Here is a 24,910-nt window from a genome sequence, read left to right as displayed (position 1 = left end):
ATAAAAAAAAAAAAAAAAGAATGAGGGTGTTCACCTTTTCATGAATATATTGGTTGTTCATGTTTAGAACCTCAAAAGAGGAAGCTCTTTGATGGCTGGGTTGCAGGAATTGGTCACCCATTGGTGGAACTATATGGCATTAGGGGTCCTTCCAATGATTCTATGTAGATGAACATGGTTTGGTTGGAAAGCTGGTTCTGCATGAGGGTGGTGTGGATGGTGGGGTGAGGAGTGATGTGGATTAGGGTGATTATGTGGTAGGATTTGGTAGAAAGCGCTCTGGACTCAAGTTCAGCAGGCTTATCTGTGACAAACGGATGCCACTGATCCTGAGATAAAAGGGTGGAGAAAATGCCAAAGAACCCAGTTCTGGGAAATACTGGGGATCTGCAGCTTGAGTTTCCAGAGTGAATCATTTGCTTGTTCCTGGGAAAAGGAGTCTTGATTTTTATTTGCTATGAATTAATAAAATGTGATGTTTTAGCAAGCTTCCCCTTTGCATACTTTGATGGAATCCAAGACCATTAGGGGCCCTTGGAGGTCTTGTAATGCCTATGATGTGACAGATGAGGAAAAGGAGGCTCAGACTGAGGCCAGAATGATCACAGCTGGAGCTGGGAACAGAACACAAATCCCCAGGCTCTTAATCTAGTGTTCTTCCCATTGTACCTTCTTAAGGGAGGCATGGCAGAAATGCCATCATTTGGTGGCTTAAAAAAAAAATTCTCATTTTCCAACCTGGATCCAAAATCATCTGTATAACCACCTCCAAAATAGGGTTGTCACTAAGTGCATGTGAAAAAAACCAATTGGTCAGTGGTTCATAGTGACAAACTGATACTCATTAATCAATAAATCAAAACGAGGTCATAAATTATGATGAGAATAGCATGTAAAGTCCCGAGAAAGTATTATTATAAATAGCAGTTGATAATACACTATTTGGGGGAGTGTGCGTAGAAATAGGTTCTTGCATACATTGCTGCTGAAAGCATAAATTGAGACCACCTCTTTTGCAACATCTTTCAAAAATTTAAAGGTGCTTACCCTATGAGACCCAGCATCTCTATTTCTAGACGTTAACCTTGGAGAAACACATGCACATGTGCATACAGACATATACAAGCATGTTTACTGACGCACTGATTAACACTTTTAAAATGAATAGAACCTAATTCCCATCAAAATAAGATGGTTTAGAGCAATATATTTCACTATGGCATTCTAAAAGCAATGAGCTAGCTCCAGCCAGTTTGGCTCAGTGGATAGAGCATTGGCCTACAGACCAAAGGGTCCCGGGTTTGATTTGGGTTAAGGGCACATACCTCGGTTGCAGGCTCCTCCCTGGCCCGGGCCCTGATCAGGGCTCACTGGATTCCAAGCGATGTGTTTTTCTAACATCGATATTTCTCTCTGTCTTTCCCTCTCTCTTCCACTCTCTCTCTAAAAACCAATGGAAAAATATACTCAGGTGAGGATTAAAAAATAATAATAAATAAAAATAAAAGCAATGAGCTAGATCTCTGTGGATCAATGTAGACATAGCTAAAAAAAACATGTAAGTTATCAAAAGAATTCAATCTTTCATGTAAACCCTTCTCGCCCTCCTAAAACAATACAATATATTTCTATGGGTACATTATATGTTAAAAAAAACACAAAAACACACACACTCCAAAAACACACACAACCCACGCTACTTTTAAAAAAAGATGCAAGGATTTTAATCAAATGTATAATAGTGGGTATCTCTAAGGAGTCAGGAAATTATGAGGATAAAGTCAAGGAGGACCTGAACTTTACCTGAAATGTATTATTATTATTTATTATTATTATTATTATTATTACTTTAAATTTGTTTTATTGATTTTTAGAGAAAGGAAGGGAGAGAAAGAAACATCGAATGGCTGCCTCCTGTACGCCCTCCACTGAGAATCAAATCCTCAACCCCAGGCATGTGCCCTGACTGGGCATTGAACCAGTGGCCTCCTGGTGCTTGGACGATGCTCAACCAACTGAGCCACACTGACCAGGCATAAATGTATTTTTTTTTAATGTATTGATTTGAGAGAGAAAGAGAAAGGATGAGAGAGAGAGAGAGATCTATTTGTTGTTCCACCTATTTAACCAGCATTCATTTGTTGATTCTTGTATGTGCCTGACTGGGGAGATCGAACCTTCAACTTTGGCATAACAAGACCACACTTTAACCAACTGAGCTACGTAGTCAGAGCCAGACATGTATTAATTTTTTTTTTAAAGAAAAACATATGGCTGATAAGCTTATATTAATTTTAAATAGTTAAATAAAAAGCAACAACTAATAGGACCTGTGGAACTGGTGGAACTGGTATGTTTGGCAACTACGTTCTGTATTCAAGCAGCTTCCTACATATCTGAAAATACCATATAACATCCTTGTTGGATATGGATGCAGAATTCAAACTCATTCCAAAGAGCAAACAAAATGTCATTCTTCTGAGAGTTATTAATAGCACAGCCTACTCAGGGTCTAATTATTCAGCGTGCAGATTCCACAAGCTCCTTCCTCCCTCCTTCTCCTACAGCCCACTTCTCAAGCATTTTATGACTCTTCTGCACGTTGGCCAGAAACTGCAAAGGGTGTGAAGAGGGGGGCCTCAGCCCAGCCATTTCTCCTCCTCAATGTTGGAAAGGCCTGGTGGGGAGGAGGGTTGGATTATTTGGTGACGATACATGTGTTCGGCTATCTATGGGTCTATAGCTGCCCTCATCGGGGAGGGAGTAAGGAGCTGCTCGAACCGAGGAATGAAAGGGAGTCAGAAAGTCACACTCATCTTCCATAGACGCCAGAGTTGCCAGGACTAGAACACCTTCTGGGCAGAGGACATCATTTCTAGAGGAAATGCAAATCCGCATGGGTCAATGTGCGGCCAAGTCAAACGTGGTTAGAGCAGATGAGAAAGTGGAGGTTGTGAGGCGTGCTCAAAACTACCATATAAAATAATGATAGTACTAACGAGCACGGTGATAAATTCTTTACCGGCGTTATCTCACTTAACCTTCCACAGCAATTCATAAGGTAGCTATTATCCCATTTTTTAGATAAGGAAACTGAGCAGTTACTTAGCAGTGAAGTAACTTTCTCAAGGTCACAGTAAGTGATATAGTTGGAATGAGAGCGAACTGCAATGCCTGCTTTCTTAACATGGCACTGTTTTATCCACCACTAGCACAGATTGGTTTATTAATTCTCAGAGAGGCTTATAGTCTTGGGTAGTGTTACAAATTGGTACAGATTCATTATTATATACTAGAGGCCCCATGAATTTGTGCTCAGATGGAGTCTGGCCAGCCCACCCCTATGGGGTGAGGGGTACCAATGGGGGGGAGGGTAGGGTCGGCCAGGAGGAGGGGCCCTAGGCAGTTGGCCAGCCAGCCAGCCCTGCCCCCTTGCCTAATTCCCAGTGGAACTCCTGGTCGAGGGGACAATTTGCATTATAGTCTTTGATTATATAGGATATTTGCTTCCTGGTTTGTCTTCTCCCGCATTAACATGTCTATTAAGTTTGGAAATGGATGTATGCTATTTACCATTGTACCCCTTGGTTCCTAGCATACAGTAGTCACTCAGTACATTTTTGTCAAATGGATGAATGACTAGACGAGACAGACTGAAGGAAGATCTTGAACATGGACAGTAAACTATGGCTTATCTGCTAATTAGACCTCAATGTTTGAGTCTTGCAGTTTCTCCTCTCCTAAGTGGAGATGACTACCAAACAGTTGAGGAAGGCAGTGCTGCGAAGCTGGTTTGCAATGTGAAATCCAACCCCCAGGCTCTGATGATGTGGTACAAAGACAGCAGCAACCTGACCTTAGAGAAAAACCACCACCAAGTCCAACAGACAAGTGAGTCTCTTCAGTTGTCAATCACCAAAGTCAAGAAATCTGACAATGGAACCTACAGCTGTACTGCATATTCACCTTGGGGAATAAAGACAAAGGACTTTCACCTCGTTGTCAAAGGTAACTAACTCTCTTTTTAAATAATATTCAGCATAGTGCAAAACTCAGAATGGATCTCAGTAAATATTTTTCATGCCCAACTGGCATGGCTCAGTGGTTGAGCATCAACCTATGAACCAGGAGGTCACAGTTTGATTCCCGGACAAGGGCACATGCCCGCGTTGCAGATTCAATCCCCAGTGTGAGGCAATGACAATTATTGTAGCTGAACAATGATTCTCTCTCATCATTGATGTTTCTATCTCCCTTTCCTTCTCCCTTCCTCTCTGAAATCAATAAAAATATATTTTGAAATATATTTTCCATGACAACAAATGATGATGACAATTATGATTAGCAGCTAGAGTTTTCTTTAGTGAACTATCCCAACTCTCATCCTTCCTTTTAGGGAAATCCTGCCAATTCCTTAAAGAACACTGCTTTTTGGGCAAAGGTCTTTTTTCTAGAACACACCAAAGCCTATTCGGGTAGGCTTTTAGGGAGGAGTATTTCGGTGAATTCTCCTGGGCAACAAGGCCTGTAAAATCTGGACTTTTGAGTTCACAGCCTAGAGACAAACAGCAGTCAGAAACACATAGTGAAGAAAGATGCCGACTCGATAAGAAAATGGCTCTCTAAGATCACTCCTAACTCTGCATTGTAACATGTAGGCCAATCAGAAGAGGAAGTAGGAGAAAATAAGAGGAGGGGGAGAGTTCTTTCTTGGCTTCATGCTTCATCTGCCCAGGTGTACCACCTCTGCGAAACAGGGATAAATGAAGCTCCAACTGATTTACCCTCCTTGTATTCCTTGTTCTCACAAAAAGAGAAAAGCGAGGTTCCTGGTGTAGCAGATGCCAGAATGCTCCTGCGCGCATTTCCTGCGCTGGGGCCAGGCAGCGAGGAGCAGCCAAACAAGCTGAGGCGTGTGTATCTTGTTAGAACATCATTCCCTTTGTCATTTGCCCACTCATTGCCTTCCTTGCCAGTTCTCAGGAAGCCACCTGGACCCCTGCCAGAAGTGTTGGACCGAAAGGAGCACAGTGCTCCTTATTTCCTCCCCAGCAGGGGGTCTAGGGCTCCAAGGGAAGGCTGGTGGGGAGGAAGAGCTGCTGCGGCGGCCAATCACTGTGACTGCTGGAAGGGCCAGTCATTTGTCATGAGAACAGTGACAGCACGCCCAGGGGCTACTTGCTTTAAAAACCAACCCCACAAATAAGCCAAGAATCAGTGGAAGGGGCACCAGATGGAAGTCTGTGGCTATTCACTCCCCACTCCCTACCCCCGCCACCCCTTCTTCACTCCCCCCACTTCTCTGCTATTCACAAAAGCATGGCTGGTGGGAGCTTCAGGCCATACCATTCCGACTGGCTGTAAGGCCCACACGCAGACACTGGGGGTTATATCGTCCCTCTCGGTTAAGAAGGAATCATAATTGTTCCATGTCACATAAAAGATATACAGCTTGCCCTCGCTGGTTTGGCTCAGTGGATAGAGCATTGGCCTGCGAACTGAAGGGTCCCAGGTTCGATTCCGGCCTAGGGCACATGCCTGGGTTGTGGGCTCCATTCCCAGTAGGAGTCTTGCTGGAGGCAACCAATCAATTATTCTCATCATTGATGTTTCTCTCCCTCCCTCCCTCCCTCTTCCTTTCTGAAATCAATAAATATATATTAAAAATAAATAAATAAAAATTTTCTTCCCTCCCTCTTTAAAGAAAAAAAGATAAACAGCTTGTGTGACAATCAGGATGCCAGCCTGACAGCCTGGCTTTCAGGTGGGCAGGATCTTGTTTGGGGTGGAGCTCTTCCAAACCAACTTGTTTTTCTTATTTCTTCCCGGCTTCCCTGGTGGTTGGCTGCCTTGGCAGCGTGAGCACTCTGCTGCCGGCGGCCAGGCTCAACGCCAAGTTTGCCATGAGCCTCTCTCCGCCGCTGCAGGGCTCAGTGGGGTAGTTTCAATGAGGCCACGCAAAGCTGAAAATGACATCACGGATCTTTTTTCCTGAGCACACGATTTTAGCCCACGCTGAAACCGGTTTGGCTCAGTGGATAGAGCGTTGGCCTGCGGACTGAAGGGTCCTGGGTTCAATTCCGGTCAAGGGCATATATACCTTGGTTGTGGGCACATCCCCAGCAGGGGATGTGCAAGAGGCAGCTGATCGATGATTCTCTCTCATCGATGTTTCTAACCCTCTGGTCCTCTCTCTTCCTCTCTGTAAGAAATCAATAAAATATATATTTTTTTAAAAAGATTTTAGCCCACGTGTCGGGATTGTTTTACCCTATGAACGTGGGAGGAAAATACCATCACTGGGTCTGTGATTTTGTAAACGAACCTCTCGAAGCCCCTGGTTCCTCGCCGGTAAAATGGGGGCAGAATACCTACTTTTGGGGATTGTTGGGAGGATTTAAGTAAGAGGATGATATATGTTAAAGTGCAAGGCATCACGGCTGGGACATATTAGAAGTACATAAATTAGAAGCATGTAAATGTTAGTTCTCGTTTTCTGTGTTTGCATTTCCAACAGAGAGAGGTTCGACTGTACCAATAGAACCCATTATTGCTGCAACTGTTGTGGTCTTTCTGACATTGTGCTTCGGACTGATTGCCAGAAGAAAAAGAATAATGCAGGTATCTAAGTGTCCTAAGCTATTTAGGTAAAATGTCATCTAAATAAAAGCCAAGAACCAGCTGTGTAAGTGACTAGAGTTAGGAACCATATTTGGACAATCTGGTCTCTCTACCTTGTAATCTAAAATGGAAGTTGCTTAAGGGACTAAACATCTCTCATATATTACTAGAGGCCCAGTGTGTGAAATCACGGGAGACCCAGACCCGCCCCGCCGTGAGACCCATCCATGCACCTCCTGGTGACTGGTTGGTAGTTATAATCACTGGCTTTTTATAATATAGATGAGTACAGATTTACAAAGTATAGAACTGCATATGGACAAGACCTGAATGAAATGTCTATAGTGTTCAGGGTAGGGAATTTGGGGCTGATTTTCTCCCTTTTACATTTCCCTTTATGGTGGCGATGGCAGTCTGGTACAACAAATAAATGTAGGAGGAGCATCTGCTCTAGAGTCAGGGATCTGCATGAAAAGGGCTTCTTGCTGCTCACCTTTTGCGTAAGGCCACGTGCCCCGGCTGTGGTGGACTGGAGTTTGAATTGTTGAATGGTTAACCTTGTTGGTTAGCATGACGCAGAGTATGTGGGTGCATAGGTTAGTGCCAGACGTTTGACTCCACCCGTTAACCCAGTGCCAAAGGGAGGCAAATATGGCAGAAAATGTCTGAAGAAAGGCGAGTGTGGCCTAGGCCGAGTTCATGATCCAGCAAAAGCCATTCTTGAAACATATGGTAACTGGGTTTTATTTGGGGCAACAATGCCTCCCAAGAAGAAATTCACTGACCCCGTTACCCAATCCAGAGCAAATTTTTTTCCTACAAAAAAAAAAAAAAAATCACTCAATTACTTACGAATCCTGGAAGCATTTTGAATTAAGAATTACATCTATTTTAGATTTCATAAAAATAATATAGCCAGAGAAATAAGACCTGGGCCAGTGCAGGGGTGGCTGTATATTCTAGGCATGTCCATATTGGTGTGAATTATTTAGATAAGAGATTATCAGACACATTTGGGTTTCCTGTGCCTTGAGCCACCTTGATGCATTCAAAAATATTGATTAATGGGCCTTTAAAAAGCCAGAAAACTCATTGCCCCTGTTGTGTTTGCCTTTAGTGCTGCATAAAGGGTGAAGATCCTCAAAGAGAAACAGCTCTGTAAGTACTCTGGGCTGGATCTGCCCTGGGCAGTGGGTAGCTGTGGTGTGTGTCATAGAGCCCACCCCGGGCAAACTCCTCCCAAGACGGGCAGTGCTGGAAGGTGAAGGGGTTCAGGGGAGAAGAGAGGGTGGAGGAGAATCCTGCCTCCTCTTTGGAGGAAGATGGGTGAGGCCCTTTGGGAGGTTCCTAGAACTCCGAGTATCTTTCATCGTAAGCCTACTTGCTCTTTAGACAACTCTGGGCTAATGCTTGTGCAACTGCATTTTTATGGCCCTGCCATGCAAATGAGTGAGAGGGCCTACCCTAGGGGAAGCTGTATTCTCACAGCCAAGTCAGGAGCCACATTCCTCACCATAACCCCTGCCTTCTCTTTGGAGCCTCCTTTGATCTGCTGGTTCCAGATCCGGAAAGTGGGCCGTGGGCAAAGAGAACGAAGGCATTCTTTCCAAGAGTCTGAATTCAGTTTTGATTTTTTTGATTTTTTTATTTTATTGTTATGGTCCTCGTTAGAATTGATTTCTTGGTTCATTACAGATGAGAAAGCTGAGATGCCATCTCACACTGCAAGAATCGTGCATCTGGATCGCCTTGATTTATGTAGTCCCATCTGTATTTATTGCTATTATTAAATGCACTCCTGTCAGATTGACAGAGGTTATGAAGACGTGTCTCATTAAGCACTCTACAGGAGTTGCTATGACTAATTTGATATACTTGCGGAACGTTTTTTATGGAGAAAGCTGTTTAGAAGGAAAAGTACGATTTTTGTGAAGTCTTCTCCTTGAAGGCCGTGTTAATTGAAATTCGTTCCGGAAAGGAAGGTGACTATTTACCATTTCGAGTATATTTTCCTAGAGAGATTAGCAGATGTTTGGCTTTTACAAATCAGTACCACACCACCCAAAGTAATTGTGGGGCAGCTTAGAGTGATCCATTGTTTTAAGTTGCCAAGGAAACCTGTAAAAAATGCCAATTACCATCTAATTTCACTGTCGTTATGTTTGGGGACTAAAAAGGGAAGGATATAATATCCGAATAAAAATACGCTTTTAAACGGGAGAAATTTAGTATTATGAGAAACTCAGCACATTTTTCTCTCTCTTCATGAATGACACAGTCCCAAACCTTCTGAACTATAGAAAGTGATGACGATGGACTGGGGCTGGCCAGCATGTATGTTTACAAGTACCTATTGCTTCTTTTTGTAACGTTCTCTGCATAGTTCTAGCTATATCATTTATGAGTCAGCCTGTGCTCTTCTCAGATACCTCAGTTTTACACTGTAGTTCTTTTATAATTTGTCGCTGACTTTCTCTGCTTCCATCCTGTCTTCATTTCCCTCCCATAAAAGTCTCTGCTTCACTTTGCCACACAACTGGGGTGGGTAGGTTAGGGGGAGAGGCAGTCCTGGCCAGAGCCACCCTGGATGTCTCTGCTTTGCTCCTCATCCCCCACCCCGTATCTTAGAAAAAACCATTTTTTTGGGGGGGGGAGGGGAGGCTGTCTAATATTGCGGTAGCTAAATGTGTCAGAGAGAGAGAGGAGGGGTTGAGGATGAAAAGCTGCTGTCCGACAGATGTCAAAAGCCCCTACTGACATAGAAGCAAAAAGAAGAAATGAGCAGAATATAAGGAGTCTCAACGGACCTGTTTCTAAGAGGAAGAGACATATGTCCTCCTGGTAAGCTTCTCTTTGCGGTCTTCGACACCTCAGCATGGAATGGAGAGTGGGAAAGCCTTCAGATCCTGTCTCTTGTTCAGGATTTCTCAAACTGGAATTTGGAAAGCCCTGTTAAAATGCTGTAAGGACGAGGTAGGAGGACTGTGAAAATCTGAATGTTTAGATAATTAAGTAGAAGCTGAGGAATGATAAGAAACAAACAAACAAAAATTAAAACAGATCCCAGGCAATGGTGATTGGGATCATTTAAAGTGGAAGAGGAAACAGAATCCTTATGCCTCTAATTGGACTTGGAATCAGGAGACCTACCAGGAGCACATCCTTTTCCTTTCTTGGGCCTTTGGAAGAGGAAAAGATTGGATTAGGGGAGAGGATTAGGATTAATGTTCACGTTATCTTGAAAATTCTCAAAAGATTTCCACATAGTTTAGTTAAATGCTGGGAGGAGTTGGCAAGAGATAATGAAGACAAAATACCTTTGCCCCACCTAGTAGATTATGAATCAGCTTTGTTCTGGGACAGGTAACAATCCTTGAGAATTACAGGTCATCAGTAAAAAGATTCCTCACCCTTATAAAACACAGTGACCTTGTACATTTGCACAGGAAGGAATAGTAACTAGTTTTAGCAGAGCACAGCAATATCATAAATGGTCACTGCATTGCATTTTGCCTTACAGTTTTGAAAAGACTAAGCCTGTATTAAAAATAATATCTACTATTTAAAATTAGAAGTTAGAATAGAGCCTGACTTGGACATGAAATTCAAAAAAAGCTGCCACAATCTGTCACCAAATGTCTTCTCTATCTACCATGAGATATTTGAAATTCTAACATTCATTCTTCTGGTTTTGACCCTTAGGGTTATAAATATCAGTGGAGAAGGGACAGACAAAGCTAGTTGCTTCCTTCCCAACCTTTCTATCAATAAGGACACATTTCATACTATTTTTCTCCTCCTGAGCCCCATTTTTTTTTTTTAAAAAAAGAACTGGTCTATCAAGCAAACTTTATTTATTAAATAATAATAGTCTGTTTTCCAACATTTCTTTTTTCAATCCTCACCCAAAGATATGTTTTTCCATTGATCTTTAGAGAGAGAATGGAAAAGAGGGAGGAAGGAAGGAGAGAGAGACAGATATTGACTGGTTGCCTCCTACACACACTCTGATCATCTGATAGGGCCAGGGACTGAATCGTCCATGATTAGGAATCAAACCCGAAACCCTGATCCACAGCCAGACACTCTAACCACTGAGAAAAACTGCCAGATCTGTTTTACCAATTTTTACCAGTAAAATATTTATCAATGATATCTAAATGCTTATCTGAATTTCTTTCATGACATCCCAATTATCCAGTTAATGTAAATCCACCTAAAAGCAAAGAAATCTGGTTCCTTAGTTAACTTGTGCTGGCTTTTAGACATTCATAATATAATCGTTGACATTAGGCTTTTTGGATCATTGAAAACAGCTTACAAACTTCTTTCCTCACAGACTTTACCTTGGTCATCACCATCATCATGATTATTTTCCTGAACCTATTGGCCAGGGGTCAAGCAGATCCGTGTGTAAAGCAGGCTGCATTCAGACAACAGAGAGTAGTGAGTGCCATGGCAAGTAGGAAGCACATCTGGGTCAAAGAAGGCTCCCCGTTATCATGAGGACAGAGCTGATTCTTTAAAGAAGTGAAACATCCGAATTTTTATGTGTAATTTTCCTAATTGAAAACATTTTAAATCTGTATACCTGGGAGTAGATAAATCCTCTCACCCCAGTATATACCATTCTCTGTTAGGTAAGTTACAGCCCAGTGTGGATTTGGTCTTTTACCGTCCCTTGAATATTTTTGTGACACAGCTCTAGTAGTTCTCACCTAGACTCTCCTCTCCCCCAAGACTCGGGCATGATCGCAAGGAACGCAGTCAGAGATAGTCAGTTAGACTGGGCTGAGGACTTGAACTGCAATTTGATCCTGTAAACAACCTGACGAGGTAGTCATGACTGTCCCAACTTTGGCGATGAGAACACTTGTTCTCAGAATGCCTAACTAATTTGTGGATAGTGACTAAATTGGGGATCACACCAAGCTAATCCAAAGCCCGGGGACTGGGTAGGTGAGAAGATATCACGGAAGGGGCAAAAGCTGAATATTAAAGACAAGTTTCACCTCTCTTATAATTTGCCCATTAGAGAAGCACTAATCCTACTTCTAGTGACCTGCAGAGATTTCTTTTAGTAAGTAAAGAGGAATTTAAAACAATCCTAGTTGAAGAGCGTTTTTGAAATGTTACAACACTCCTTGAGCCAATTTGTAATATCTGAAGTGCTGGAAGGATTAGAGCTGAGAATTACTGCCCTAAATATTTCCCTGTCTTTCTGCCGATAATTATCACCAAAGGGATTGCATAGATAATTTCTTATTGTTGCAACAACCTTAAAAGGTAGGTGTTGAAACCCCATTTTATAGATGACGAAATTGAGGAGTAGTGAAACAAAAGAACTTGCTCAAACTCACACAACTACTATGAGGGGCAGCTGAGATTCAAACCCAGGGCAGCCTTACCCTATAGTCTATGCTCCTTCCTCCACACAGCATTGTCCTGGCGGGAGGGGAGGGGGATAAAAGTACTGGGATGTGATTTTAGAGCATTTTACTGCTTTAGAGGTTTGGGGTTTGTGGCAGAGATGTTTATCATTCACTGAATATTCTTGTGCTCTTCAGATTCCCCTGTCCTGTACAGTCCATGTGACTAGTTCTGGTCAAGGGGCTATGGACAGAACTAATGGTGCCACTTTGGGTAAAGCAAAGCAAAATGGGTGCATGTTCTCTCGGTGTTTTCTCCCCCCGACAGGGCAACGATGGAGAGATACTGGGGCAGAACAGAGCTACCTGCCCACATGAAAGTGAGAAACAGACCCTTGTATAAGCCACTAGATTTTAGGGTTAACTGCTACTGCAACGTAAGTTAGCCTATCCTGACTAATGCATGTATTTTCATTATAATGGACATTCAGGAGAAAATTTCATCTAGTTTAATGAAAGAATGCTTACTTTCAGGAGCAAGTTTATAATAACCTCAGGGACCCTGAGTCATATGAAATGCTGAATAGCCTGCAATAAGATTATGTTTTCCCCTTTGGATAGTCATATCTATTGACAACATATCTTTTAAAAATAGGGCCATAGTAGTGCAAGCCAGAAAAAATTAATTTGTCTCATTTTATTAAAAAAATTATACTTAATTTTCCTGGCTGGTGTTGCTCAGTGGTTGAACATCCAACTATGAACCAGGAGGTCACGGTTTGATTCCCGGTCAGCGCACATGCCCAGATTGAGGGCTTGATCTCCAGTGGGGTCATGCAGGAGGCAGCCAATCAATGATTCCCTTTCATCATTGATGTTTCTGCCTCTCCTCCCTTCCTCTCTAAAATAAAATTAAAAAAAAACATTTTTAATTATATATAATCTCATGCCAGTGACTATAGAAAACAAAATCCATATATTAATCACAAATTTCTTAACACTCATGTAATCTTTTCTCAGGGGCCTACCTCTGCAATCTCAAAATTGTTATGTAACAAGCAACTTACATCACGGATAGTTTTCATTAACATACTACTGGAAAATCTGGAGGATGCTACTGAGAATTCCCCAAAGGCTGAGTTTTCAGAGAAGTGTGTATATATTAAGAAAATAATTGGAGACCTGGTGTTCCTCCCAGTAGATTCCGATAGTGAAGTGTTGCTGCAGAAACTCATGAATTATTTGTCTTTATTCCTGTGAAGGCTCTTACAGCAACAATAGTGTCAGCCTCTATTTAAATGATAGCTTAATAACAATCTCTTCCATTTTGGTGTTGTCTTATACCTTAGGAAACATCCTATACTTATCGTGTCTGATCTTCACAGACACTTTGGTGAGATAGGGAGTGCTGTCATTTAGGATTTGCAACTGGAGATACTAAAGTCCAAGATCACATAGCTAGTCAGATGAGTCACTGCGCTCATCACCCTGCCTTTTGGCTCTAAGTAAGTACTTCCACTGCTCTTAGTTTTGTGCAAGGCAGTCATTCAGCACTTTTCCCTATGGGTGATCCCTGGATGCCAGAAAGAATGGAGACCAGCCCTAACAGGTTTGGCTCAGTGGATAGAGCATTGGCCTGTGGACTCAGGGGTCCCAGATTCGAATCCAGTCAAGGACATGTACCTCGGTTTTGGGCACATCCCTAGTAGGGGGTATGCAGGAGGCAGCTGATCAATGTTTCTAACTCTCTCTCCCTCTCCCTTCCTCTCTGTAAAAAAATCAATAAAATATATTAAAAAAAACAAAAGCAATGGAGACTGGAGATGATAAACTAAACTAAGCACACACAACTATTAGGAATTAGTGACAAAATGCAGTTCTCTCAGTTACGTCAAGTATAGCGACATCACATAACAATAGCTATGCTCCTATAAGCACAAACATTGTACTGTCCTAAACACTTGAAATATATTTATAACTTAATCCTCATAACAATCACGAAACAAGAGTTCTATTTTTATTATATCCACTTCACTGGGGAAGAAAACTAAAGCACAGAGAATGTAAATCATGTGTCCTGAGTCGGTTTGTTAGTGACTGAACTAGGATTTAGACCAAGGCAGTATGGCTCCTGGGTCCTTGACCTCTAGGCAAATTGCCCCTTACATTAATAACTAACTTATATAATACATCCTATATGACAGGAACAAACATAGAGACTCACTTAATCAGTGATATATTTAACATCTGAATTCAAATAGAAAATAGATGCAGAAAGATAGGGAGGAAAGGGAGAATGGGTTAAAAAGATGGCCGAGAGAGAGAGAGAACTTAAAAGTGCCTGCGGATTAGGGATGGTGAGCAAATTTTCACACTATTGGCCATCTGTCTGTCTTATTTTGACAAGTGTCTATTTAGGTATACTGCCCACTTTTTAATTGGGTTGTTTTTCTGGTGTTATCTGAGCTCTTTACAAATTTTGGCCCCTTATCAGATGTATCATTGGAAAATAGCTTCTCACATTCAGTAGGTTGTCTTTTCATTTTGTTGATGGTTTCCTTTGCTGTGCAAAAACTTTTTAGTTTGATGTAGTCCCATTGTTTATTTTTCTTTTGTTTCCCTTGCCTGAGGAGTTACATTAGACAAAATATTTCTAAGAGAAATGTCAGTGTTTTACTGCCTATGTTTTCTTCTAGCATTTTTATGGTTTCGAGTCTTACATTTAAGTCTTCAGTGCATTTTGAGTTTATTCTTGTATACCGTATAAGGTGATCTAGTTTCATTTTTTTGCATATGATTTCTTTTACATGTGGAATCTAAAAAACACAATAAACAAACAAAATAGAAACAGACTCATAGAAACAGAGAACAGACTGACAGTTGTCAGAAGGAAGTGGGTTGGTGGGCTGGGTAAAAAGGTCAAGGGATTAAAAAGTACAAAATTTTGCCTGACTTTGGGACCTAATCCTTGAGTGAGCCACAACCCACTTATACCATTGAACATGATCAGTGCTGAAGGGAGTAGATAGGGTTGGAGTTTGTAAAGCAACTCTGCTGTGTATAGTCAACACTGCTCATGAAAAAGAGGTTAGCTACCAGGCAGGTGTACATGAAGCTACCAATGTATGAACAGTTGGTTTGAAAATGGGCCTCTCATTCTGGCTTGGCCTCTAATAAGCTGCTCACCACAAGGATATCACACAATCTTTCAGAGACTCCAACCTGAGGCACGAGTCCAGAAGATAATCTCTAAGATCCCATGTTATATGATTGCTATGAAATAACTAACGATAATGAGACAACTCTCAGGAGGCCTTCCTACCTCCCTGACTGTCATTTTGCAAACAATATGTTCCTTCTGCAACAGATTCTTGCCCTAAACAGGTCACCTTTTCACCTCGCTTGTCATTTGTAGGTTTTATAAAGAAGCTCAAGGCCATCATTTAAAACATTCCACCAAAAAGGATATAAACTTTATTATCACGGAAGAATCATAGCCTTGAATTCCTGAGTTTTATAGTTATAGTACTCATAAAAGTGTTTAATAACAAACTTGGGTCATTTGGAAATGACCAGTCAGAAGGACTTTGCTCCAATTTGAGATGTGGATTAGATTGATTTTTAAGAAAATATTCAATGTGTTATTAACAAGATTCTGCTAAAGATTTCTACATAAACTTTTTTGATCATTCTAAGTGTAGGCTCAATGCATTTTATGATTCCAAAATGCTACTCCTAATCTAATCAAGACTTCTATTATTGATCCCTGTTTGTCACATTGAGTGGTCATCATGGTTTTTCTACCTGTCAGACAATTAAAATGGGCCAATGTGAAAACCTGGCAGCTGTGTATGTATGTGCCTAAGAAAAGCTTCCTGATTATGTTCCATTTGTCACAGCCTAGAGTAAAAGCACCTGTAAGCCTAAACCATCCGCCAGTGGATTATCTACAAATGTTTGCTTTGTTGTTAGTTGAAAAATAACATACAACCACACTTAGCAATTTATAAATCTGCAGGTTTACCTTTCAGACCTCCAAAATAGATGCCATATTCATCCACTTCTTTTCAACTCCACTGCTGCCTTCTCGATCCAGATCACATTCGCCTTTGCCTGGATAAATTATGGTCTCCTGACAAGTCTCTTGCTTACATTCCTGTCTCTCTTCAGTTCATCATTTGCACTGCAGCCAGAGTGATCTATTTAAGAAAAAGTATTTCATGTATTAAAAAAAAATAGGTAATATATAAATTAGGGGTAATGAATAAAATAAATGCCCATATACCCATCATTGCTTAAGAAATAGAATATTGCCAATATCTTTGCAGTTGACTGTGTCTCTTTCCCAAAGACAAACACTATCTTGAATATGATGTTTAATATGCTTGTTTTTTTTAATTTCTTTCACCAAATATATATATATATATACACACATATATAATACATTATTTAATTTTCCTTGTTTTCAAATTTTGAAAAATGACTGTATGCCATTTGCTTTTTGCTCTCAACATGATGTTTCTGCATTTCATCCATGTTGATATCCACTTCTGTGTGCAATTCCATTATATGAATATGTCACAATTCATGCAAATTATCGTTGATAAGCTATTGTGTGCAATCACCAACAATGCTAAAATAAACAGTCTCGTCTATGAGTCTGACTGCACGTATACAAAAATTGCTCTAGGGCGGGGCTGTCTAACTGAACTTGCTGTGAGGATGAAAATGTCTACATCTAGGACGGAGCTAACATTGTGGGTGGCAGATCCCAGTGCCATGAGAAGCTGTGTTCTTTACAACCTTGTTGGACACTGGCTTGTTCCCATCCTGAGGCCCTTGTACTTGCATTCCTCTCCTCTTGCACCTTTATCCCACATGGCCTGATCTTTATGACCAAAAGGTCACTTCCTCAGAGGAGCCTTTCATACCGCCACCACCCCTGGCCAGACCCTAATACATGGGGCTGTTTACTTTCTTTATACCACTATTACATTTATTTGCGTTTATTGGTTTCTGAGCCGTTCCCTACTAGCATATAAGCACCAAGAGGGCAGGAACCTTGCCTGGCTTTCCTGTGTATTTCTATAGTTAATGCAGTACCTCACACATAATAAGTGCTTACTGAATATTTTTGCACTAATCAAAAAATGGTGATTAATTATTTCTATTTATTTATTCATTTATTTTTTTCATTTGTTTATTTTTAAAATATCTTTTTATTGACTTCAGAGAGAGATAAAAACATTAATGGTGAGAGAGAAGCAATGATTGGCTGCATCCTGCATGCCCCCCACTGGGGATCGAGCCCACAACCCAGGCTTGTGCCCAGATCAGGAATCCAACAGTGACCTCCTGGTTCACCGGTTGATGCTCAACCACTGAACCATGCTGGCCGGGCTAATTTTATTTTTTAAGGTCAGAGACCAACATGTTATTCATTTTTGTATTTCATATGCCTAGTACAGTTGCTGCCAAATAGTAAATGTTCAATAAGCAGTTGAATAAATGAATGAGAGAGCAAAAGATGAATAAAATATTTGGGGAAAAATATAGTGCCAAACTATTGCTTTTATGAGCAATATCACTTAAACATTATTTCCCATTCTTCTCACTGCCTATGGTAGGATTTCGTGACTATAGTAATATCCTCACGAATCAAGAATGCAACCCTTTGAAGAGCTTCATTATCTGTCTATAAACCTTTTCAAATTTGTTTCTCACTTCCTATGTCTTCTTCCTACCATTTACTCTACATTCTTGCTATACTAAATTCTTTTTTTTAAATATATTTTTATTGATTTCAGAGAGGGAGAGGAAAAAAGAGATAGAAATATCAATGATGAGAATCATTGATTGGCTGCCTCCTACATGCCCCCTACTGGGGATTGAGCCTGCAACCCAGGCACATGCCCTTAAACCGGAATGTTGTATACCTTGCATAAAATTTAGTCTGCAGGCCAATACTCTAGCCACTGAGCCAAACTGGCTAGGGCAACACACCAATTCTAGTGCAGTTAAATTTTATGCAAGGTATACAACATTCCTGAAACATTCACACAAAATTTAAAACATCCATAATTCAAGACTATTTAGTCAAAGTATTTAGGAAGAATACTTAGTGATAAATGTAAATTTATTGAAGAGAAGATATTATTTTACCAGCTAAAAATGGCTCCGCCATGTGGCAAAAGCATAAATAGTTTCTAATTCACTGAACTACCAGCAGCTTTGAAAGTATGCAATTCCCGAAAATGCTAAACACTGTGAAGGCTTGGATTCTTTTTGCTTCCAATTTTATGCCCATGGTAGGGTGTTACTAATAGTTTATCGTGAATGATTTCAAATTTGCATAATTCAAATACTCACAAAACTTGACCAGACTTTCTCATTGTTCCTGAGTCATACTCAAGCCCATTCATGCTTCTTTGACTGCATAGCCTGTTCCCCCTGTCTGGCATGCTCTGTGACTTGCTAGCGCCTAGAATAGTGAATGGCAGCCATGTCATATCCAGAGATAGGAATAATAATCGCTGGTATAACAATGTCATTCTAGAACATTGTAAATATATATATATTTTTTTAAACTCCAGATATAATTGACGATGAATGTCAAATATGCTGAAACTCTCACAATCTAAATCTGAAGTTCTATGAGTGGAGGGAGACAAGGACTGGGTTAAACCCACATGGATTGTAGGAATGGCAGGGAGGGTAGGCGAAGTCCTGAAGCTGCCCGTTTCCAGTACTTAGGTGGGTGTTTGCCACATTCTAGAGGAAAATGATAGTGAAGGGATATAAGCTTCTTTGGGCCCAGCAAGTCCCCGGATTCAGTATCTGAAAGCCTTACCGGGCTCAGCCCCTGCTGGCTTTGCTCATTCCAGAGAGACAGGAATTACAGGGTGAAGGGCAGGAGTGAGAGGGAAAGGAGGGAAGTAGTTCTCCCAAATTCCACCTCAGTCACCTTACATCAGGGTGCTGAGGAAGTCAGGTAACCACAGACAATACATGTCAATGAGTTTAACAAGCTAGATATAAAGAAAATTATGTGGGCACTGTTGACCTGTTTTCTCCAAAACCCCAGGGCCTGTTGTGGCCACCCAAGGAAGGAGTGGCCACTCTGAGGCCAACCTGATATTCTGAGGGGATCCTAACCTGTTTTATGTTGTTAGTTTTTTGTTTTGTTTTGTTTTGTTTTGTTTTCACTTTTGATGGAGAAATGACTATCATGAAGAAACAAAAACATTTTCAAGAGAAGACAGCAACCCAGATTTGTATACAAAACTTCCTAATCTAAATATTGGCTCAAAAAATTTTAAGAACACTGCACAGGCCCAATAATATGTTTAGGTGCTGAATTTGGCTCAGCAGGACACCAGCACGTGACCTGAAATGTACTATCCGGTCTGGTGAAATATCAGGAGGCCTTCTGACCAAAGCAAATCCCAGAGTTTTGGGGCAACACTTAAATATGAGTATTTTGGGGGGCAACACTTAAATATGAGTATTTTTCATAGAATTACAGAATATTTGTGTTAGAGTCTAGTCCAGACTTCTACCCAACAGAAAAATCTGGTCTTTTCCATTGAAGTGGAAGCAACTGGCCAACACCTATGAAAGACGGGTGGAGCGCAAAGGAGGGAGGTCACAGGATGAAGAATTTGCCTTGAGATCGGCCCTGTTTGCCTTCACTGGAGGCAGCCCCAGAGAAGCAGTAGGCAGAGGGCATATCTGCAACCACAGAGGAGGCCACTGCATAGGATTTATGAATATTTCCTTTTCTTTGTTTTTCCTTTAAATTTTTTTATTTGTTGGTTTTAGATAGAAAGAGAGGGAGAGAGAGAGAAGACAAAACAAAACATCGATTTGTTGTTCCACTTATTTATGCATTCATTGATTACTTCTTGTATGTGCCCTGACCCGAGATCAAACTCACAACCGTGGCATATCAGGATGATGCTCTAACCAACTGAACTACCTGGCCAGGCCAAGATTTTATTTTGTCTTTTTAAAATATATTTTATTGATTTTTTACAGAGAGGAAGGGAGAGGGATAGAGAGTTAGAAACATTGATGAGAGAGAAACATTGATCAGCTGCCTCCTGCACCCTCCTCCCCACTGGGGATGTGCCTGAAACCAAGGTACATGCCCTTGACCGGAATCGAACCTGGGACCTTTCAGTCCGCAGACCGATGCTCTACCACTGAGCCAAACCGGTTTCAGCTGGTATTGCATGTTTTAAAATTCTTGTTGCACATGGGTTGAAAATCGCTGAGCTAGAGGGATAGATCCTAAGAATTCTATTTTTGGGAAAATGTCTTCCTAGGTGGGTCATTTGGGGTGGATCTTCTAGGAAACCAGTTTGGTGAGTTCTTTTTTCCTCCACCTCCTCTCTGTGCAGACCTGGGGTTGAACACATGGGTGTGAGTTGCTGGATGGCAGCTGGTGCTAAGGGTACCACCCTCACCATGAGGGCAGAGCAGGAGAACTGGCAAGGTGATGGTGATAGGATCTCTGGTGATGGGGTGAGGAAATGGAGTCATTATCAGGTAAAGGGCGGCAGTAGCTGTAAAACTGATCTCCACCTTCCCCTGTGATTCCATCCCTCTCACCTGCCCTGGTTTCTGCTTTTCATCCTCTAAGTCCTACTGTTTCCCAAAGTGTGATACGCGTACCCCCAGGGGTACGGGAAGAGTTTGGTGGGGGTACGCGTTGCACCGGAGTTTGGTGGGGATATGCACTGCACTGTGCTTAGCTGCACCTAATTCTACGTTCTCATGAGTACGAGGGGTCCTCAGTGTTATGAAAATTATAGAAGGGGTACACATATGTCAAAAGTTTGGGAAACACTGCCTAGGACCTAGAATAGGTCGTGACCCACAGGTTGGGAACGGCTGCTGTAGAGCCTAAGACCATAGATATTTACATTACGATTCATAACAGTAGCAAAATTACAGTTATGACGTAGCAACGAAAATAATTTTATGGTTGGGGGTCACCACACATGAGGAACTGTATTAAAGGGTTTCGGCATTAGGAAGGTTGAGAACCGCTGCCCTAGGTAGACACAAGTTTTCTTCTCCCAAAAGGGTTTCCCTGTTACTCCTTCCCTCTCAACTCACTGTCGTTTGACTTCTGCCCTCCCTGCCCTCCCCCTGAAGCTGCCCCCTCTAAAGTCACGGCTCACCCAGTCTGCCAACCTCAGTCTTACTTTCTGACGCTTTCAGTCCCATTCCTCATCTTCTCCTTGCCTTCCTGAGATTCCAGGACATCATTCCCCACACCAGCTGGGCCCAGTCTTTAAATGTTAACTGTTTCCAGCCTGGCCAGTGCTGCTCAGTGGTTGAACATTATTCCATACACCAGGAGGTCACTGGTTGGATTTCCAGTCAGGTTGCTGTTTCAGATATCCAATTTTTTTTTTTTGGGGGGGGGGGGGTGGGAGGGGGCATGAAAGAGGATGTTTCTCATTGATGTTTCTAGCTCCCTCTCCCTGAAATCAATAAAAACATTTAAAAAAAAATGTTACTGTTTCCAGAATGAATGCTACTCCCAGACAGCATGTTTGTAAGAAGTAGTAAAAGGCACACCAAACAGGAGCCAGGGGGCATCCTCCAGAGCTTGAACTGGGTTTCAGGCTCCATTCACCCCACTCAGCCTGGCACCCTGGTGCATGAGCACCCTGTCCAGCCTCATGCTGCCACCCAGGGTGCTATGCTTGGTCCTCATCTCTTTTTTGCTTGACTCTCCTTTCCTCTGCAAATTTGCTGCTTTTGTTATACCAAGACCTTTGTGTCCCACTTAATCCCTAGACATCTTTTTCCTTTCTCCGTTTTGTTGTTAATCCTAACCTGAGGATATCTTTTCCATTGATTTTCAGAGAGAGTGGAAGGATGGGGGGATGTGGAAAGAGAGAGGTGAGAGCAAGAGAGAGAGAGCAACATCAATGTAAGAGAGACACATCGATTGGTTGCCTCCCCCACATGCCCCAACCAGGGCCAGGGATCAAACCTGCAATCCAGGTATGTGTCCTTGACTGGGAATAGGACCCACAACTCTCTGGGTCTGCAGGCCGACGCTCTAACCACTAGGCTTGCTGTCCAGGGTTCTAGACATCTTTAACTCGGCCTTCTGGACTTCTCTTCCTGGGTGTCCTGTGAGAACACCAGGCTTGCTAAGGCCCAAACTGAATTCATTCCTGCTCACTCACGTACCCCCTATCATGTCTATTTTTCTGTATTCCCTCTCTTGGTGGATGATATCACAATCCATCCTCATATTCCACCGAAAACTTCCAGGTTATCGGTGCCTCTTCCCTTTCCACGGTTTAAGGCTTTTGTCATCTCCCAAAGGGGCTCCTAGAACGCCCTTCTCTCTAGTTGCCTTCCCTCTCAAATCTCTCCCCTCCAAACCAGACTCCCACTGGCGTTAGGTTTCTTTCATAGAACTAAGCCTATTTTCCTTTGTTTAAGAACTTATTTTGGCTTCTCATTGACCACAGACTGAAGTCCAGGTGCTCAGGCATAGCATATAAAACCCTTCATATCCTGACCCAAACCTACCTTTCTAGTCCTACACCTTACCCCTGCTCTCAGCACCTTCCTTGCTCTTAACCACATCAAACTCTGATTCAGTTTCCAGAGCGTGACTTCGCCGTGTGCTCTAATTCCTCTGTGCCTTTGCCGGCGCCTTACACACCTTTCTTCTGTTGTTTGCCTGGTAAAGGCCCATCCACTCTTTAAGATTATGCTCACTTGTCTTTTTTTGTTTGTTTGTTTGTTTGTTTTAAGGCACCTCTGATCCTCATTAACAGCTCTCCTTACTGTATCTACAGCACTACAGGTATGCTAGTATTGGGTGTCTAAAGTTATTCTGCATCTTTCCCATTGCATTGTGAGTTTCTCAAAGGCAAGATGAAGCTTTGGTAGTCTCCCTTTCATCAGCAGCTTGCCCAGTGTCTGGTATGTCGCAGATATTGAATAAAAATGCTATGAACTGAATTGGGCAAAATGCTTGAACATCGTTTTGTGAAACGACCGATGATTTCTTTCAGCATAATTTCCAGCCTGTTCCTTTCCTTCAGGCATGGGAAGGATCTCAGAATAAGACAGCTAACTGGCCCTGTTGGAGATAGTTGCTATGGACACATCCCCAAGCATTAGCTAGGTCTCTCTAGGGATACGGGGGCTGTGACTTCTCAGATGACTGACTGGTGTCTGAGTGTGGATTTTTCCATATATGAAAGTTCCTTAGAACCAGAGATGATTCCAAAGTAGGACCTAGATTCTAGGTTCCACAGAAGACTCTCACTGTCCTGAGAAGAGACGGGGTTTTCAATGATAAGGAAGATGTATTTATCACCTGTGGGTCCCATCCCATCATCTCGCCAAGGGTTGAGATTTCAGAGCACAACAACAATACCTAAGGACTTCACCATGGCCAAGCCTGGGAAAACAGCTGTGTTATTGGGGGGTAGGGGGGGGGGGGGGCTGGGCGGGGGCTCATTTGCAGGTTTTGGACAGCACCTGGCCAAACAGCACAGATGCTGAAGACGGACTTCTGTTACTCCCTTTGGTTAAACCACACAGAGTACACGCTGGTCTCGGGAGGAGACACCAACTCCATGAAGCCAGAACGAACAGCTCTTTTCAAATGAGCAGGTGCCTCTTTGCAGAACCGCGGTAGCAGCTTCTGAGAGGGTGGGAGAGAGCAACTTCTCCTCAATACAAGCACTGGGTTCTGACTAGAATGCGAGCAACACGTTGCATTGAAAATGCAGTGAGTGATGGGTCAGCAAAGGACGCTCTACACAGAGCGAGCCTTCTGGCCCCAGCCGGGTTGCTGAGCATCCTCCGTAAGCCGAGGTTGCGGCTCCCCAGCATTGGATTTGGGGTCAGGGCACATACTAGTCCAAGAAGCATCCAATGTACGCACAACGAAGTGGGACAACAAATCGAAGTTTCTCTCTCTCCCTCTCTCTCTAACATTAACCAATAAACAATAATTTAAAGAATACCCTGTTCAGCCGAGTTGGCCCTGTTGGAGATAGTTGCTATGGTCACATCCCCAAACATTAGCTTGTGGATGGCTCAGTGGATAGAGCGTCGTCTGTGAACTGAAGGGCCCCAGGTTCGATTCCGGTCAAGGGCATATACCTTGGTTGCGGGCACATCCCCAGTAGGGGGTGTGCAGGGGGCGGCTGATTGATGTTTCTCTCTCAACGACGTTTCTCTCTCTCTCCCTTCCTCTCTGTGGAAAATCAATAAAAATATATTAAAAAACAAAACAAAACACTCTGTTCAAAAGAGCCTTTGGGTACCTTGTTCTTGTGTGTGGCTAGCCGACCGGTCCTATGCCCTGTGCTTAGCGTGCGGCCCCGGCGCCGCCCCTGCAGGCTCTGCAAAGGCTGCACGGAGTCCTTCCTCAGGGCGAGCACGGGCTGCGGGCCGGTTCCCCGGGCGCCCCGTGGCCGGGGGTGGGGCATGCAGGAGGACGTCCAGCGGGCGGAGGATGCGGGCGGAGGGTGAGGACAGTGGGGGGGAAGGGGGGAAGGCTGGAGGCTGGGGCGGGCCCGGCCTCGGAGCCTCCCGGGGACACGGCCGCCCCGCGCGCGTCAGCCGCCGCCGCCCCCGCAGCCCGCCCCGGAGCCCGGCCTCCCGCTGACTCAGCAACGCGAGGGCGGGAGGTTTGTCCCTCCGCGGACCCCGTTTCTCCCGGGCCCCAGCCCGCCGCCGCCGCCGCCGAGCCCATTTCCTCTTTCCGGCGCCCGGGTGCGAGGGCAGGTCGGGACTCCGAGGCAGCGATCGCGATCGCCGTGCAGCCCGGGCGCTCGCCTGAGGACCCCAGACCCACCGTTCCCGGCCTGAGGACCTCAGACCCACGGATCCCGGCCGGCAGCGCGGCGCCATGAGCAGCGCGG

The 24,910-nt window shown here is 43.1% G+C and overlaps 2 protein-coding genes and 1 long non-coding RNA gene across 3 annotated transcripts in view; 2 read left to right on the top strand and 1 right to left on the bottom strand.

The window, feature by feature from the left end:
* The window catches only part of TMIGD1 (transmembrane and immunoglobulin domain containing 1), a 14,580-nt gene extending 5,740 nt beyond the window's left edge, over positions 1–8,840 (top strand). Inside the window, exons 4-7 of the mRNA XM_084862220.1 lie at positions 3,730–4,008; positions 6,518–6,621; positions 7,739–7,779; positions 8,317–8,840. Coding sequence (XP_084718346.1) covers positions 3,730–4,008; positions 6,518–6,621; positions 7,739–7,779; positions 8,317–8,320 — 428 coding nt within the window. The 3' untranslated portion in view covers positions 8,321–8,840. The remainder of the gene's footprint in view (positions 1–3,729; positions 4,009–6,517; positions 6,622–7,738; positions 7,780–8,316) is intronic.
* Positions 7,344–24,624, bottom strand: LOC311610699. The gene is made up of 4 exons (XR_014793008.1): positions 24,311–24,624; positions 16,015–16,189; positions 9,429–9,581; positions 7,344–7,437 (listed from the first exon to the last, which is right to left on the bottom strand). It is a non-coding gene; the product is annotated as an uncharacterized lncRNA (long non-coding RNA).
* BLMH (bleomycin hydrolase) overlaps positions 24,517–24,910 on the top strand; it is a 32,881-nt gene continuing 32,487 nt past the window's right edge. The window contains exon 1 of the mRNA XM_084862219.1: positions 24,517–24,910. Within this exon, the coding sequence (XP_084718345.1) occupies positions 24,898–24,910 (13 nt within the window). The 5' untranslated portion in view covers positions 24,517–24,897.

This window comes from Pipistrellus hanaki (genome assembly GCF_964339955.1).
Source record: "Pipistrellus hanaki genome assembly, chromosome: 16".
NCBI lineage: Eukaryota > Metazoa > Chordata > Mammalia > Chiroptera > Vespertilionidae > Pipistrellus > Pipistrellus hanaki.
The sequence above is the reverse complement of the archived record's forward strand: the minus strand, read 5'-3'. Positions and strand labels throughout refer to the sequence as shown.